We start from the raw sequence: 18,655 nt of genomic DNA, 5'->3' as shown, positions 1-18,655 counted from the left end.
CTCCCTCCTCCCTTTCCCTTCCAAAGATTCTACCTCCTCTCCATGTCTCTATGGTCAAATTTACACTGGCTTATTTCCCTCGTTCTTCATAGCACGTCTTCCCTATCTTCATCTCCAGGTTACTTCTAGAATATATATTTAAAGCACAAATCTCATAGGGTAAAAGTTAACGACTAGAAGCAAACTATCACTCATGAAATTGCACTTCAGTCATTCCTGTGGCCATTCACTAAGCATGCACTATTTTGTTTTTCCTTCTGTAAGATCAAGAATGAGTTCTTAGGGGAGTTGTGATTTCCTTCATTTAAAGAGAGATCCAGGAGGACAGGAAGATGCAGTAAAGTAGTCAGTGGGGGAAAAGGGGAGTCTGTGAAGAAGCTGGGACTCAAACAAGCTTGTTCTAGTTCTATTCATTTGAAGGCAATGGCTCCTAATTCATCTACATTTTAAACAAAAGTCCACATTATTCTCCTGATTCACACAGTCTTTACAGCCCCCACTGTCATTCATGAAGGGAGACTTGTACTGTTCTAGAATCCACTCTTTCTTTTGCATAGTCTGTGTCATGACCCTGCAGCATAGAAAGGGCTGCATCTTAGATGACTTTATGTAGATTTTCATACTTATTCTGTGTCCCACGTTTTGTTCTCCTCCCTTACACAGAGTCCAGACTTATTATTTAATAAGCTTCCCAAGTTCATCCATCCTTCATGACTGGCATGTCTTCCCAATGAAGTTAATGTCTCCACTGTTGTTGGCAAATTGTATTTAATCATCTATGAAGCTCCATGTCTGCTTTCCTTTCCAGTAACATATTTAAACAAGAGCTCCTTTTCTCAGATATTCATTCACATCACTAAGCAGAATACTTGTATCTGGGTAGGGACTTGGCAGCATTTTATTTTATGATATAAGAGAAGGAAGGGGAATTTGAGGCAATAGCTAATCCACAAAACAAAACTCTCTCACTGGAGACATGCCATGCTTACCATAGCTTCACCATTTGTTACCTACCGCCATTCACAATAATTGATTATCATTGATTAACACATAATTCATATTTAGTTACATGGTTGAAGCACTGTTTTGGTGTGAACTGTTGATGGAGTCATCTTTCTCATGTGTCATAATTTTTAAAGGGAAACCTTAGAATCTAAATAATACACATTCTTTGATTGAATATGCACACTAGAGGGGCTTGAGCTCAGGGGAATTCTGCAGCATAGCTCTTCATTTATCAAGTTCTCAGGCACGTGTCTGAGAAGTCACTAGGTTTCTTGTTTTAAAGGCACTATGATGCTTTCTGGAAGTAGAGGAAGCTATAGCAATGGCCAAGGGAAGAACAGCAGGACATTGATGAAATGCCAGAGAAGATCATCTACACCCAGGGAGCTGAATGTGGTGACATCATAATTTGCATCAAATTTTTGTTTTGTTTTGATTCTTTTAAATGTTAACCAGTTTTAATGTTGGTGAGTGAAAGCAGGGTAACTTTTTGATCCATTCTTCCTCCAGAGTTTCAAAAGGCAGCAAGAAAATTCAAAGAGGCAGAGGTGTTAAGTGATAATTTTAGCCCAAGTCTGTTGCTGTGGTTGGATGATGAAATTTAGCCAAAAGTGCCTGCAAGACTCAACAGTAAACAATCTGAATCCTATCTAGGACTACACCTGTAACCAAGCAACTGAATCTCAGCCATTCATTGCAGCTCAATCTCTAGCCAATCAGAGGCCATGAGCAGCCAGAGTACTGCCATAAAAGGCGCTGGACCAGGTTACTTTGGCTCTCTTCCTGTTCTCTGACTGTAGTTGCAAACTCAGTCTGAGACAGGGAGGGACATTCTGAACTGACTTTTCAACACATCACGGAATTTTTAAAAGCTTTCCATCTCGAGTTTCCCAATGACCTGGAGAATCACAACGAAGGACCCTACAAGAAAGAAAAGGAGACTGAAGCTCGCTCGGGATGTGGAGCAGACATGCAGTCATGCCCACCAGTTTGCTACAGGAGGTTTTAAAGGGAACAGTTCATTGCAAATTCCAGGCACATCAATTGTACTCAAACATATAAATGGTAAACTCACACACATTTTTTTTTTTTTTTGCTACTGATTATTAACTAGAGAAAGGTGGCTGAGGAAGGAACAGTAGGGATGAACAGCTCAAACTATATCAAAATCGATGTAAAAGAATTTATTAAACCATATTGTGTCCCTGTAGAAGCCCTTTGATTTATAAACTATACCCTTGGTCATCTAGGTAAATCAGTATGGACACCCACAAATAATGGACCAATAAACTTGAAACTCAGACTGAAATCTTCTAATAAACCAAACTGTAGCTACGTGGCAAGCATATTTTTAGCAGACACACATACAGGTGGCACACCATTAGAAGTCTCTGCAAGCTCCTTACTGTGTGGAAGACATGACTAGGCATGACTGAGTCTCTGTCACTGTCTCTGACTATTTAGTTCCTGAGGTGAAGTGATACATTTTACAATCCCTGGCTGTGGGAGCATTTGTGGCACAGATCTCATGGAGCAACAGATTAAGTGTGTGAGGCGCTTGGGTCCTCAAGGATATTTATTTTAATAAAATAGAGGTAAACTCTCCTGAGAAGTTTTGTAATTATACAAACAACTCAGTCTATAAAACCAATTGAGGAGGGACAGGTGAGATTGCTTAGGGTAATGGTTCTCAAACTTCCAAGTGCTGCAACTCTTCAATAGAATTCCTCAGGTTGTGAAGACCCCCAAAATAAGAGTATTTTTGTTGCTACTTCATAACTGTAATTTGCTACTGTTATGAATCATAATGTAAGTACTTGACGTGCAATGCATATGAAAAGTTTGTTAACCCCCTAAAAGGATAGTGACTAGTGACCCACAGGTTGAGAACCATTGATTTACTGGCTAAAGGTACTTGATCACCAAGTTTGATCCTCAACCTCCACTTTGTGATATGAGAGAACCCACTCTTACAAGCTGTCTCTTAAACCTGCACATGTATGTCATGGCACATGTGCACTTATGCATGTATGCACACTTATGTGCATACATACACACATACACATACACACAAATAAATGTAAAAACTAGTTCTTGAGGAGGTCTCTATAGCCTTTCCCCATTTTATATAAAAGTATTTTAAGTGTGGAATTGATTTATTATTCTTCCCCAAACCTGATCTTAAGAAGAAATAGGCAAGGAAGAAGAAATGAGTAGTCAGAACCACACGTATTATCATGTCATATATCACAAACAGTCATTCATCCTTCCATCTTCTTAGAGGTGGTTTATTACAAGTTTACTAAAATCTTTAAAGTTGAACTTACCAGAAATACTGCTATAGATATTCCGACTAGAAAGCCTGCTATCACATCTGACCAATGATTTCGATATTCTGCTACTCTGTTGAGTCCAGTAAGAAAGGCCAAACACATTAATCCCAAGCACAGGACAGGCTTAGCAAGTCTGGTTCCTTTGGCTTTGATAGTGCTGGTAATGTACATCTGAAACAGCAAGCAGAACAAGACTTTACACAAAAGCACTGTCTTAAGATAAACGTGAAATGCATTATGTATAGATTACAAAAACGTATTTATCAATTATGTATGTCTTTATGGCTTTAGTAATCAACTACAGTGTATGATTTTTGTAGTTTAAAAAATGTTGGTTGTGTGCAGTTTGAGCTGTGTAGCCCAGGCTGCCTTCCAACTCCCTACATGGTCAAAGCTGAACTTGAGTGTTGGGATTAAAGGTGTGTCTCACCACACTCGGAATGAATTTTTGACGATGATTTCATGAACGTGGAATTTGAGTGTGCCAATTAGTTGAGTTTACTTCTCTGGCACGGCCATTTCTTACTGAGGACCATGTGTGCACATACATGCAGATGGTGATCACATGTATGAGATCCCTGGAGCTGGAATTCTAGGCAGTTGTGAGTTGTGAATGTGGGTGCAGGGAATCAAGCAACAGCAGTGTGTGTTTTTATCTGCTGAGGCATCTCTTCAGTTCTATAACAACCACTTCTTATGCAACAACATCAGACATCTAGGAACATGAACAGAGTTATCCCAAGTACCCTCCTACCCTCCCCCTCTCCCACACTTTCCTTGCACTTTTGTTTCACCCGAGTTTACAGGTTAGATCCCTCTCAGCATTATCCTTAGGAGGGGAACACTGATGCTGTACTAGTGTTTCCGTCTCCATGCGCTGTATGGAAAAGATGCATACTTGATCAAATAAGAATGGTAAAAATAGCCATGAAGAAGTTAAGTGACGATTTCTGCCAAACTGATGTGCTTGTAAACAAGGTGTCTAGTTAGAGCAGAGCCAAGGTTGGCTTTGTATGTCGCTGTCTGAAAACATGAGATTAAATGCCAATACAGAGCACAGAATGTCAGCTGCTTGCACAGAAGGAAATAAATACAAGTTGTGAGCCGTCATGCTCAGGAAAAAAATTGGTTCTTCTCCCAATCTCACTTATTATATAGCTTCGTTGCTCAGAATTGGATCACATATCATTCTATTAGTGAACCTATTGACTTCAAGTGGGTAGTGTCAGTTAGTGTTCAAGTCAACCATAACAAAATTGTGAAAGAGGTAGGTTTGAAAGTACGACTAGATTGTATAGTGTTGATAACAGGAATATCTGGTACTGATAATGTGCTTAGAAAAACACTTATGAATGAATATAATGTATTATATTCTATAATCTTGACTATTATCTTGAGTCAGATAGAAAATACATTCGCTTATGAGGATGGATCAAAAGAGTAGTGTCTAAACTTTTCATTTCATAATGACCATTTTAGAATATTATGAAATCTAATAATTATCTTCTCTGCTTTCCTTTTTCCAGGGTAATATTCGCAGCCTGTTATCATCCAGAAGAAGCTGTATGTATTCATAAGCAGTTCAGACGATTCTAACTCCCCATGGCCAAATTCTAGCTCACTGTGATTTGTATCAGGGTGCAATATTCTGGGGTGAACTATAAAAAGAAGGAAGAGGGATTGTGTCAGTTGGCCAACGGCATCTGGAGTATGATCTGTAGATTTTTAACCCTGTGTTCTGGGTCCTTCATCATGTCAGTTATAGAAAACAGTGATGCCCAGGGGACGATAAGAACGAGCAAAGGATGCTCTTACCCTTGTGAGACAGTGCTAAAGAAATCTACCTGCAAGAATAGCAAGAACTTCAAGCTAGAGAGGTTTTGCAGTGATCCTGTTAAGAGGGCAATCCCTCATATGAAAGCTACATAGAATTTGGACGTCCCATGAGATCTTCTTTAACAAGACAGAAGGTTGGTTGATTTCTTCACATCTGTAAAACTCAAAAAGATACCCTATCCTTATTAAAATAAATGTGAGTTAACTGAATGAAATGAATCATGCTAATATCGGTTTTATCTGCCACTTAGTGAGTAGTAGTTTCTGTCCAAGGAAATGTTTTTAAGACTTCATCTCACTAAATATTTAATATAATCCTATAAATTACATATCATTATTACCTTCATTTTATAAATGAAAGAAATGCCTCAAGATAAAGCTTATTGTGACCTCACAACTTTACTTTTGAGCTACCACCATTGGCAAAGAAAAAATGAAAAGGGACTGTGAACAAAGGACTTAGTCACTTCCTGATCATAAGACTTATTTCCTGTGTCTTACTTGGATTGCTTTTTATTTTTGGTGTGGGGGGGGATAGGGGAGAAAATGGCTGAGAGACGCAAACAGAGCACCTGATAATGCAAGAGAGCTGGAACTTAACACACAAAAAACGATGCAGGCACGACATTGTAAGAGTGACAAGATACCCTGCCCCATCATTAGGGAAAAATAGGAAGGACAAAATCCCTAAAAAATCTCTATGGCTTTGGTAAATGCTTGCCATCTTTCCCCAAAGGCCAACTCAGAGACAACTTAACTCTTTACTTGGTCAATTCTGCTACTCCAAACAAACTGTTGGCTTGGGCTTCAGCTGCTTCAAATTCAAAGATGACTCATTTCCTAAATTACTCTACTGACCCAAGAAGGCTCACAGAGAGGATCCCAAAAACCTTCCCACTATGGAAATATGTAATGTAAAATGCCTTTATTAGAAAAAATTCAAATTTGGTTTTTCTTCTATTAAATTTGAGACTAATGTCCCAACCCAGAATGGAGTGTGGGAGGTCACAGAATTTCCAGAGCTATGGGAATTATATAGGTGACAAGAATTTTACACACCATTAGTGTAAGATTAAGACTAATTATAATAATGCTTTGGGAAATGCACATATTGTTGAAGCATAACCACCATTAATTTAACCGAAGACAAATTAGAGAAATTTTCATTTGAATGAGGCAACTCTCTAATACTTTATGAAACAAGTGCCATCTAAACAGTTTATTTGTATTATCCTTGCAGAAAGTCTATTATCGCTAACCTGCAGAAAGAGAAATCATAGCATAATGACCTATCAAGGAAGCTGGATATAGGACAAAAATTGATTATTTATGCTTTGTTGGTTTCTAATTCGCTTGTGAAGCCATCTAGGTTAAACAGATGTGAAACTGGAGCTAAAATGAACACAAACAGAAGGAGAGTGTGAAGTGAGCAGGACAGTGCTTCCTCCATCCTCAAGGGTCTGTGGATGTTTACAGCCTGAGCATTCAGCTGTATTATCAGCCCTTATTCACCCTCTCCACGCATGCCCAATAGCAAGAAACCATTTGATTCCTGTTAAAATTCTAGTATATATTTCTTCATATGTATCATTGCTTATTAAAATATATACAATGATTGATACATATACACATGGATTTTGCCAACTAGTTTTCTTTTAGTAAAGGATATCAACATATTTAAGAAAATGTACACACATATTAAGCACCTACTATGTGCCAGCGGCAATTTTAAATTTCTCAAAAGAAGAAACATCTAAGGTTTGATCCTGAAAGATGAGCACTGGTGATCTAGACTCAGGGAAACTGAAAATCTTGAGGGGAGCTAACCTAGATATAGGACACAACCCAGGAAACCCAGTCACATGCTCTCAAAGGACCTTGCTCATCTTCTCAGAGCTTGTGCCACCATGTCTGGTTAGTATTTGTCTTCAGTGTTTCCCTCCCCCCAGAAAAGACATAGAAACCAAACCCAGCCCTTCACTGTATAAACTCTGTGCTTGGCTCATGGTCCAATATCCAGAGATCCTCAATAAATCTAGACTTAATAATGAGCAGATTGAGTGAGGTGCAAATGCTGAGCTGAGAGAGAGAGAGAGAGAGAGAGAGAGAGAGAGAGAGAGAGAGAGAGAGAGAGAACAGAAAATTTTGTAATAACTCTCTCTGTAGAAAAATGCATATAGCATTATGTTTCTTTTCATTAAACGACTCCATCAGAGTGACCTTTGTCCATTCACTGCTATACCTAAAATGCATAGGCTTTTTACACAGTAGACACTCAAAACTTTCTACATGAAGGAAGTATGAAAGGCATAGTGGGGGGAAAGGTGAGCCCACTCCCTGAAAGTACATCTCTTAAATATATATTTGTTTATTAATTTGTTTCCCCCCTTTTGTTGTGTCTGGTATTTCCAGGAGCAATGTCTGACATGGAGTAGTCACTTGTGACAAGAAGAATATGAGCCCACAGTGAAATCTATGAATCTGCAGTTCCTTGCTATTTCTTATGGGTGTGGTACCCAATCACATGAGTCTTAGAAAAAAACATCCTCTAGTTGTAGCTAGGGATAAAGACTTGGTGAAGCCACGGAAGAAAGGAACACAGATATATTCTAATAAAGCTATGAAAGGTGAGGTATTAATTTGCCACTCGAATGTCCTTGTAGTTGGCCACCAGATGGTAGGTTCACTTTAGTCCATATTTGCCTTCTGACCTATGAAACTCTAAGATAATATACTTAATTATTCAAAGTTGTCATGTTTGTGGTATTTTTCCATGGTAAATAAAAAACAACATGGTAAATAAAAAACTCAGGCAGTACTTGTTTAATGTAGGGATTAATACTAGATTTTGTAAAATGTTTTATGGGGTAAAATAAGTAATAGTGATTAGAACATATAGCTTGGAACTAGAAAAAATAGCAGGTGCGTTCCAAATCTAACACTTGCATAAGGCAAATTGTTGTGATTTGAACAAGAATGGTCCCCATAGGCTCATATATTTGAATGCTTGGTATTCAATTGGTGGAATTATAGGGGAACCATTAGGAGGTGTGGCCTTGTTGGAGGCCTGTCATGAGTGCAGGCATTGAGGTTTCAAAAAATCCATGTCATTTCCAGTTAGCTATATCTGCCTCATACTTGTATATAAAAATGTAAACCCTTAGCTACTATTCCAGAACCATGCTGCCTGTATATTATTATGCTCTTTGGCATGATGGTCTGTGGGGCAATGGGTTATGCACAGACATCCTGGTTTCCAGTCGAACTTAGGTCTTGAACCTCAGTGGGACCCGGTGGGTGGTAATTTCTACTTACATGTCTCCTGGACCCCTGGCTCCTGTCGAAGTTACCACCCACCCCAGCCCCCACAGAGGAGCCGTGTGCCTATCAGTCACTTAGACAATGTCCCAAGCTTCTGGCATTCTGGCTAGACTCCTCTCCACAGTTACCTAGCAACAGCAAGATAGCCCAGCCCACTATAAGAGGGGCTGCTTGGCCCTATGCCTCTCTCTAAGCTTTTACCTCTCTTACTCTCTAGCCTTCCTTCTCTCTCTTTCTTCCCCCTTCTCTCCACGTGGCCATGGCCGGCCTCTCCTCTCTCTCTCTACCTTCTCTCTTTCCCCCTGCCTTTCTACAATAAAGCTCTAAAACCATAGATGTATCTGATCAGGAAGGCCACTGCACTTGAAGGACGGGATAGGCTTTCTCCTAATGAGCCTTGTCTAGCCTCCTGCCAGAAGGTCTTCCTATGCTGCAGCCATGGACCAGACTAAGGACTCTCACCTGTGTGGGAACTACCCAGCACCCCCCCTCTCCTCCTGCCCTCTCCTGCCTTCCTCCCTGGGGCCCCTAGGTCTGCCCCTTGTCTACCACCCACCATGTGGGGTCAGTGGCCTAATACAGCCAGATGCCCACCTGGAGTGGTGTAGAAAGCATCCAACAGTCATCCAGCTGTTCTCCCCCACCTGCCCAAGCATCCAACAGTCATCCAGCTGTNCAGCTGTTCTCCCCCGCCTGCCCAAGCATCCAACAGTCATCCAGCTGTTCTCCCCCACCTGCCCAAGCATCCAACAGTCATCCAGCTGTTCTCCCACACCTGCCCACCCAGAGCATCGAAACTCTGGAGGGATGCTGATTCTCTCCCACTCCTCTTTCCCTACACCCACGGCTCTGCAATGGTGATGGACTCTAACCATTTCCAACTTTAAGTGACAAACAAACTCTTTCTTTTGTAAGTTGCATTAGTCATACTGTCTTGTCACAGCAATAGAAAAATAAATAAGACACAGTGAAAGCATGTCTGTTTACATCACTATTTAAAATTGTCTTAAATATATATTTGTTTATTAAATTGTCTCCCTGCTTTTATTAAGTCTTATATTTTCAGGAGAAACTTGGAATAGTCACTTCTGACAAGAAGAATATGAACCCATTGTGCTAAAATAAACTTGTCATCTGGTCAACCCTGAGGACATCCTAGTGGCAGATTAATCCCTCACTTTTACTAGATTTATCATAGTATGTCTGTGTTCCTTCCACCATGACTTCACCAAGTATTTGTCTCTAGCTACAATCAAGAGACATTGTTTTCAAAGACTCATGTGATTGGGTAACATACTCACAAGAAATAGCAAGGAACTGAAGATTTAACGATTTGTAGTAGATTACCAACACAAATGAAAAATAAGATATTATCCCACAGTGTGATAAAAATTAATACACTAGCATAGTTAAAGTGCTTAGCACACAGTACTTTTGCAGTAAAGCCTAAATACCTGCAGTTGTTAAGTTGAAGCAAGAATGGGAAATACCATACTATTAGGATAAAGATTCTTAAGGAATGGCTGATGGATGGTGCTCATTAGATTGAAGATAGCATTATGGCCAGGAACTTGGAGGATTCCTTCTCTAGTCTGCATGATTTTCCTCATGCTATTTCATCATCTCCTCCCTTCTACTTAAACCCTGAAGGGCCACACCACTTGTTTACTTATAAATGATGGTCATGTAACCATTCCCTTTAATTTCCTCTTTGCAGTTGACTGAAGAGCTCAACATTCTTCCCTAAGGTTAAAATAACTCAGTGACTAGACTCCTGAGAAACCTGGATCACCAATGCCCATGTAACTATGGACTAGCGGCCTCATGCTGAGTAGACAATCTACAGAGATACTCCTGTATCCCTCTCTTTGGCTATCAAAATACTGAACGACTAGACTCCAAAGAATTCTTAAACATCACTGGAAATTTCATACTACACAAAAGAAAAAGCTTGAGGCACAGCTCTAGCCAGAGGAGGAACTTGTTGTCTCTCTCAGGAAGAGATTTCACAAAGTTCTGAGTTCGTTTTTGTCAAATTATCTTCTGAGTGCTACTTTCCTACTCCTGTAAGAAAACACCATGACCAAGAAACTTTATAGATGGATTGGTTTATTTGGCTTACAGTTTAACACAAACATGAGTTTGTCATGGTAGGAGGCATGGCAACCATGGCGACAAGAACTGGATGCCCACAGCTCACAAAGAGAGAATGCACTAGAAAGAACAAGAGTCCTCTCAAAGCCCTCCTCCAGGGACACATCCTACAACATGACCATGCCTCCCAGACATCCCAAACAGGACCATCAGTTGGAAAGCAAGTGTTCACATTCCTAAGACTATGGAGAACATCTTGTCCTCTCAAGCATCTTACCATATGAATGCTTATTTGCCGTTCTTTCTGCCTTCTTGATAAAATTATACACAGAAATGAGAGAAATAAGAAACCTTTTCCTTCTTGGGTTAGACAAACTCAAAACAAAAATTTTTTTTTTACAATGTCTAGTTCTTATTCTTTTAAGATACAGAAAATCTATGCAGCAAGTTTAAAAATGTAAGTGCCCTATTAATGTACCCACACATTGACCAACCTGAAGCCCAGTGTGGCTCTTCTAGATGGCAAACTATCAACCCAACTTATTGGTCCATATTTGGTAATTAAGGTGGGACTGTAGTGGCCCAGGGTTACCGAGAAAGGGTTGAGGGAGCTTCAACCACAAATACCTCAAACATGAGGGCTGCAGGAATTGACTACCACCTCATTCCCAACCTATCATCGGAAAGCTTTCTCCTCCACTATTAACCCTAGTGAGAATTTATTTCTCTGACAGGCTTTACTCTTTGTTTCACCATATAAAGTCCTCCCTCCCCCACTCTACAGCTCCTGAGCATGCAGACAAAGCATGTTATACCAACGATGCCCTGGCCAACGGTGCAGGGCCATACAAACGTTGTCCCAGAGATCCTGGACCCCTCCCCAGGGGCATAAATACCCCCTTTTCTCCAATAAGCTGAAAGATTTCTCCCACGTTGTTCTGAAGTGTGCTCATTGCCAGTACACTACTTGCCAGCTGAGATACTTCATGGCTGCTAAGCTAAGTCAGCGAATCTTCCCTCCCTCTAGTCCAGCTTGCTGCACAATGGGCCTGTTCAGTGGGAAGCAGACACAGGAGAGCCATGAGGTCAAGGTTGGAATATCTTTCAGTGTCTTAGGTCTTGACAACATTGGTTAATACAATCTAATAAAATACTGGGATTTATTTCATATTTACATAATATTATTGATCATATTATTCTGTCTGTGACCAATTGAGTCTTCTGTAACTTCTTAATGGAGATTGAAGCCCATTCAAGTGTTTAGAATTTTTCAAAGTAGTACCCAGTTGTGTCAAAATCACGTTTAACTTTTATCCGGACACTTATACTAGCTCTTCCCAGTTTCTTTTCTTTTTGTTCTTCCCTAGTTTCTATTTAGTTAAAGGGAGTCTGTTGTTGAGAACAAAAATGGCTCTCATTTTTGCCTGCTTCTGTGAAAGCCTGCTTGTCAGACAGTGTCAAGGCAGGTCAAGATCTTCTGACAGATATCCTTGCCTGCTGACACATGGAACAATAAGAGGAGATACACTTGAAGCTCAAGGCAAGGGGCTGAACATTTTATTAATCTTGGTGGGAGACAGTGAGGCCACTGGATGGAAATAGATTCTCTATGTACATTAGCCAATTTCTGCTAGCTTGTGACTTTGTTTCCCATGACACTGTAGAATATAAAAAGCCTATAGAAGTAAACTTGGAGTTAGCACAGTATTCCAGGGTGTTTAGAAGGGACTAAGTATACCTGAGCATCTAAAGTTTAGGGCAGGTGAACAGGTATGTAGATAAAAATATTGACAAGGACACACTTTTCCAGGTGGGATAGTAGCGCCCAGCAATTGTCTCAAAAGAAAAATTAAAATTGAACAACTATGTTTGTCTGTGTCTTCTATCCGTGGATTCAAGGGAAGTTGAGGGGGCATTTGTTAGAGCAGCCAATTCCCTGAGTTTAGGTGAGGTAGCAAAGCTACAGGCTACACAGCAATTTTAATGCAAATAAGCCCAAAGTGTTCATTTAAGCTCATGTTTGAGAACGGGAAGCCTTATTGTTATAATTTTACTTTATATTATTATCTGCATTTATAAATTTACCCAAAGAGTAATATAAAGGCAGCTAAGAATATGTGCAGAATGAATATAATGGGAATACTGCAATGGGGGAAACCCAAGAGTTTTATGACAGATTTGTATTCCAGCAACCCAGCCCCTAAGGACTGTAATGAGCCTGGGGTGGGGTATAATACAAGAAACAGTGATATGCTGAAGTGTTTGAACTTAGAAGATGATTCCCAAGTGTCTTGGTTAGTTTGTAATGTTGTAAAGAGACACCATGACCGTGGCAACACTTATAAAGGAAAACATCGGAGCTATCTATGGTTCAGAGGTTTAGTCCATTATTGTCCTGGTGGGAAGTGTGATGGCACACAGGCAGACATGTTACTGGAGAAGGAGCTGAGAGGTCTACATTTGGATCCACAGGCAGCAGGAAGAAAGAGTGAGACACTGGGTCTGGCTTGAGAATATGAAACATCAAAGCCCAACCCTAGTCACACACTTCAAAAAGGCCACACCTACTCCAACAAGGCCACACCTAATAGTACCTATGAGCCTATGGAGGCCATATTCTATCAAACCATCATACCAAGTCAGACATTTTTGGCATATTGGTTGAAAGTAAAGATATCAGAAGGCCTCAGGAACAAAGTCCCTTTTCATTCTGCCCTCCTGAGAGTCATCCCATTTTTCAAACTCAAAGGAAATCATAAACACCAGAATTCCTATTTACCAAGCTGGAACACAGAACTAGAAAACAGAGTCATATCCCATGCACTGAGATTCACTTGGTCCATCTAAACTCATAAACAAGGGGCATTTTGCCATCCTCAGTATGTCTTCTTCTGGTCCCAGCTTCCTAATCTTAATAAACTATAGTCTATTGCTATGCTATTTCTGGTGAACATGTTACCTGCTCACACAAATCCTTGTACATACACTATGTTCTCTGGTGGTAGATAGAAAGAATCTGTGAAGCCATAACCCTGTCTCTGAATGGTAGAAGGAATTCATACAACCCAAGCTATCCTGGAAAAAGTAAGGAATATCCCTCATCACCCATCTATAGCTGTGTTACTACAGGCTACCACAGAAGCTCTTCTATCTGCTACCAATATACCTGTATCTGGGGCATATTAAGATAGGTGTTCTCTCAGTTCAATCCAAAAGTGAAGTACAAGACCCTATATATTATCTTATCCAAGGATTACTCTCGTCTAAGATAGGGTCTACTTTAAAGTTACTCACATACATAGCCAAATGCACAAGACGGTCCTTTGGTCCTTCTTCCTACTCTGTTCCTTCAGCACCTCCCAACTTACCCTAAATGGGTAGAACTATCTCTTCCATGTATCAATTCTGCTCTGCATTTGCTCTATTAGTGCCTTAAATAAAATTCTTAGCTCTTCCAGTTTTGTCTCAGATATGCCTAAATTAGATTTGAGATTGAAAAATTCTTATTCTTTTGGCAGACTCCAACTCAGCTATGAACGAAGCACTAGCTTCTTCTTCTGATTGGCCCTGAAGCTCCCTTTAAGGTCTGCTCTGCGCTGAGGCACTGTATCCAATATGAAAGCCGGAGACATCATAGCTAATGACTTCTTCAACTGTAGCTGGTGTGACTATGGGATCAAATCTTTTCTTCTATTTGATTTCAATTAAATTAAGTTTAATTGAATTAAACTCATCTCAAAACTATTACTTGATTAGGTTACCAGCCAATTTTTAAGTACCTTTGGAACTAATTGGGTATGCAAACTTCCATTTTACACTCTGACTTCTATGAAATCTAAAACTGAATCTAATGCTTCAGTGAATACTCAGTATCTGAATTAAGGTGTTAAATGTATGCTAGATTTTTTTAAAAAACACACAAAAATGGAATAAAAGTCACATCTACTTGTTGCGAGAAATATTAAAAAATATGCACCACCCCGGGCTATTCCTATCTACTCTCTGCCCATGGTCTTGCTGCCTCTAGGCTAGCCCCAGTCCCCAGTTGGAGGTCTTCCCAGCTCTGATTTGCCTACCTCAGAACTGCTTCTACTTTCTCAGCCATCTACCCCCTGCAACTAGATGTCACAAATCTCCTTACCCAGTAAATCAAAACTCTAGAAGCTTGTAATTAATTAGTTAGATTTATATATCAATAAATTCTCAATTAACAAGATGCCCACACAATAATTTCAAAGCCAATTGATAATGATACAAGCTGCCCACCTGGATTAGACAAGTTATTCCAATTATTCTCTCCTTTTACAATATTCATAGCTACCTGTGGCTATTTAAAGCCACAAAGAATCTGCATCATCTTACTCCTCCTCCATCTTCCTTCCTTCTTCTCTCTCTCTCTCTCTCTCTCTCTCTCTCTCTCTCTCTCTCTCTCTCTCTCTCTCTCGGCTCTGCCTCCCTTTTCCCTGTCCAATCACGGGCTTCTTGTTGTATTAATATTTGAATTAATTGAGGGAAAATTCTGCTACATATACTTACATTTATATTGATACAAGTTGAATGATAACATTTTAGATATACTGACAAATGTTCTCAAAATATCATGAATATTGTTTCTTTAAATGTGACTATTAGAAAATTTAAAAGTCACAGTTCACTTTATATTGGGTGTTTTGAGTGTATATGTGTATGTAGTGTGTACATGCATGTATGTGTACCTCAAATGTCTTCCTCAGTCTTTCTCCACCATAGTTTTTAAGACATAGACGAACCCCAAACTCAGTATTCAGTCTAGGCTTGCTGGACAGCCAGCCTCAGAGATCGTCCCACCCCCACCTCCCAGCACTTGGTTTATAGTTGTACGGGCTGTAGTGTCTAGATATTATGGCTTGAACTCTGGTCCTTATACTGTGCAACAAGCACCCAGGTATCAGCTGAGATATCTACTTAACCCTACATTTTATCTTTTATTGGATAGTGCTAACTTATCAAAAAAAAACAAAAAAACAAAAAAACAAAAAAAAAAACAAAAAACAAAACGCCATACTTTAAGGAGAAAGAAAAACTACCTTTGAATTTTCCTAGAAGATTAATTTCATCCACCCCATCACTTATTGTTACTATGTGTCTTTTGGATGGGGTGTTAGTTGGTGCTAACTACTAAATTTAAAGCTGCTCTCTATACAACCTCTGCTTTGTCAGAGAATTATCCTACATGTTTTGTATAACATTAATACATGAACACTTCAAATAGTACACCCACTACTAAAATGATATTGTGAAATTCTTTGAATGCCCTAAATTAAACTTTCACAGTCTACTTTTCATATTCTTCTTCATAACAGCTACTAAAGTTTTTACTTCATTAAAGTTAATTAACTGATTTATATTTTATGAGTTTAATAATCTAGGTAAAGTCAATCTAACACTTATTAGCTCATTGACCTTAGATGAATTCTTAGCCTCCTCTGAGTTCTTCTATACCATTGATAAATAAAATACGGTAATGGTAACGCTGTCTGTAAGATTTCACGTTTACCACATAAGGAGGGTTTTTATTACTATCATGAGTACATGAAACATTTATTTACTTTAAGACTAAAATAAAGGATTAAAATGATATAGCTATATTAAAGCTGTACAGGAGAAATAATAAATTTCGTTGTCTAACTTGGGTAGGCAAGATAGCTCAGTACTAAAAGCATTTACCATCAAGTCTGATGATCTGAATTTGATCCCTGGAGCCCACATGATATACGGAGAGAACCTCCACTTGTAGTCCATGGCACATGAATTTGTATACACACACATGTACATTTTTAATTATGTAGTTTACAGGCTTGGAGCAGAGGGTTTTTATAATAGCTGAGAAATCAGGCTTTAGCCTCCTTTATTTCTTTAATAGTGTCGATGGACATCTAACAAAGATTACATCATCCCAAATACAGGATCTATCCTGTCACTGACATCCTTGAATGGGTAACATTAGCGAGTCTCAAATGTGAAGTAAGCAACAAGCACCTCAGTGTTCAGGACCAGCTGGTACATGCAGTTATGATCAGAAGACGCTCAGTAACTCAGCTGTCCCCGGCACAATAGGTGATTGATGGCCTCGCTGAGAACAACAGCTCCTTCATCATCGCTTCAGTCACCTTACCCTGAAGTGCAGCAATGGCTGATTTCACATGGAGAACATTTCCCTCTCTCACATAGCCATTCATATTGCACACATGGTCACTCATCCATCAGACTGAGTAAGAGAAACACTTTTGAGATGCCCTTGTCATCTCTCAAACCAGTATCATTTATGCTCCTCGTACATAATCTGTTTTCCACAAACCAAATAGAAAGCAAAGTAAAATTTGCATAAACATAACTTGCTATCTTCTTTGTGTTCCTTATAGAAGAAGAGAAAACCAGTTGTGACTTTTGCGGAGTTACCAGTAAACAAAATGTATTTGATTGCTGTGGTTTCAATGGCTTCATCATCTCCAAGATGTGAAAGTATCTCAGTAGAAAGGAAGGAATTAAAACCGGCATGCAAATGGCCAATTTGAAAAGCTTAAATCCTACAGAAAAATGGTACAGGCTTGGAGCAGAATTAGGAAAATCTGAGGGATTTGTTTTGGCTTTTGCCTATAGGCAAATGAAGAAAGTAAAACCCTAAAAAAGCTGTTAAAAATGTCTATAAAAAAATTAAGTTGAATGTTAAAGACAAACCTAGTAAATGTCTATTTCAAGTATCTCTGAACTGTCCTTAAAGTTTCACCTGTAGTTATATCTTTGTGTTCAGGAAAGAAATTATAATTATTAGCAATATAATTTTTGGTGTGTGTGTGTGTGTGTGTGTGTGTGTGTGTGCGTGTGTGTGAAGGTCAATGACAACACCAGGTGTTTTCCTTGGTCACTCTGCACTCTATCTTTGATACTCAGTCTCATACTGAATCTGTAGCTCACTTATTGCATAGGTTGACTGGCCAATGAATTCTAGGGATCTGCTTGTTTCTGCTCAGTGCTGGGCCTATGCATGCGTGGCGTGCATTTTACCCACTGAATCACTCTGTAGCTTCCAACTTATGTGATCTTCGAATGAACTACAATACATATTAAATAGCCTATGTGTCATATAAAATAAGAAAAGAATACTTATACGTAGGTTTTAAATTTTGAGATGTCATAAATTTTATAATTATAGGGAAAGAGATAAATACTATCTGGGAAGGACAAGTATATTATTGCAATAGGAAAAAGTGCATGTCATGAAGCCCAAATATAAAGTCACTGTTGGTATAAATGTTGGTGAACAAATAATACCTAGGTTTGCCATCAGCCACAAAGCGCCAATCCCACACTCCTTTAAATGGTATGATAAATGTTCCAGGGTGCCATTTCAAAGGATGTCTTCAAATTGAGTGCCTGCTTCTTTCTAACCTAATTCATAACGTCACAGGGGAGCAAGCCAGGAGGGGATGTGATGATGGTGAATGTTGATTGTGTGCTTGACAGGACGGCATGATGGACGGCCCTACTCCATGAGCTGAGGTTCCGAACTGAGTAAAGATGGAAAGCCAGGAGAAGGCCAGCATTCACATCTCTCGGCTGCCTAACTGTGGATGCAGGAGGAGCAGCGACCTTGTGATCCTAGGAACCATGTCTTTCCTACCATGAGCTCTGAACCCCCAAACCCCAAAACAAACTCCACATCCCTTCCTTAAGTCACCCTTTTCTGATCTGTGTTCCCAACAATAAGAAAACAAAGACAAAGTTATTTTCTTTTTAAATTTAGAGTCACAAGGGGGCGCCTTCTTTTCCTTTCTCATGATAGCATGTTTCCTTCCACAGATTCACCTGCACCCCCCTGCACCCCCCCTTCCTTCATGTCCTGATCTGGTTTCTAACTCACTTGTGTCTCAGAAAGGAAAGTGGGGAGTGTGGTCTCCTGTAACTGATTCTTTCTATTCACCAGCTTCCACCTCAGTCATTGAAAAGCTTTAGATTAATTCAGAACATTATCCAAAGAGGTCAAAAGAAACTTTTTCACCCTTGTACCTCAGCTCACATCCCCAGAC

The 18,655-nt window shown here is 39.5% G+C and overlaps 1 protein-coding gene across 3 annotated transcripts in view; it reads right to left on the bottom strand.

Moving 5' to 3' along the window:
* Positions 1 to 18,655, bottom strand: part of Plppr5 (phospholipid phosphatase related 5) — a 111,827-nt gene that overhangs the window by 25,218 nt on the left and 67,954 nt on the right. For all 3 annotated transcript variants that reach the window (XM_029537981.1, XM_021196412.2, XM_021196413.2), the window contains one exon: positions 3,333 to 3,509. In XM_029537981.1, the coding sequence (XP_029393841.1) occupies positions 3,333 to 3,509 (177 nt within the window). The remainder of the gene's footprint in view (positions 1 to 3,332; positions 3,510 to 18,655) is intronic.

Source organism: Mus pahari, chromosome 4, assembly GCF_900095145.1.
Source record: "Mus pahari chromosome 4, PAHARI_EIJ_v1.1, whole genome shotgun sequence".
NCBI classification, from domain to species: Eukaryota; Metazoa; Chordata; class Mammalia; order Rodentia; family Muridae; genus Mus; species Mus pahari.
This window is presented reverse-complemented; position numbering and strand designations above follow the sequence as displayed.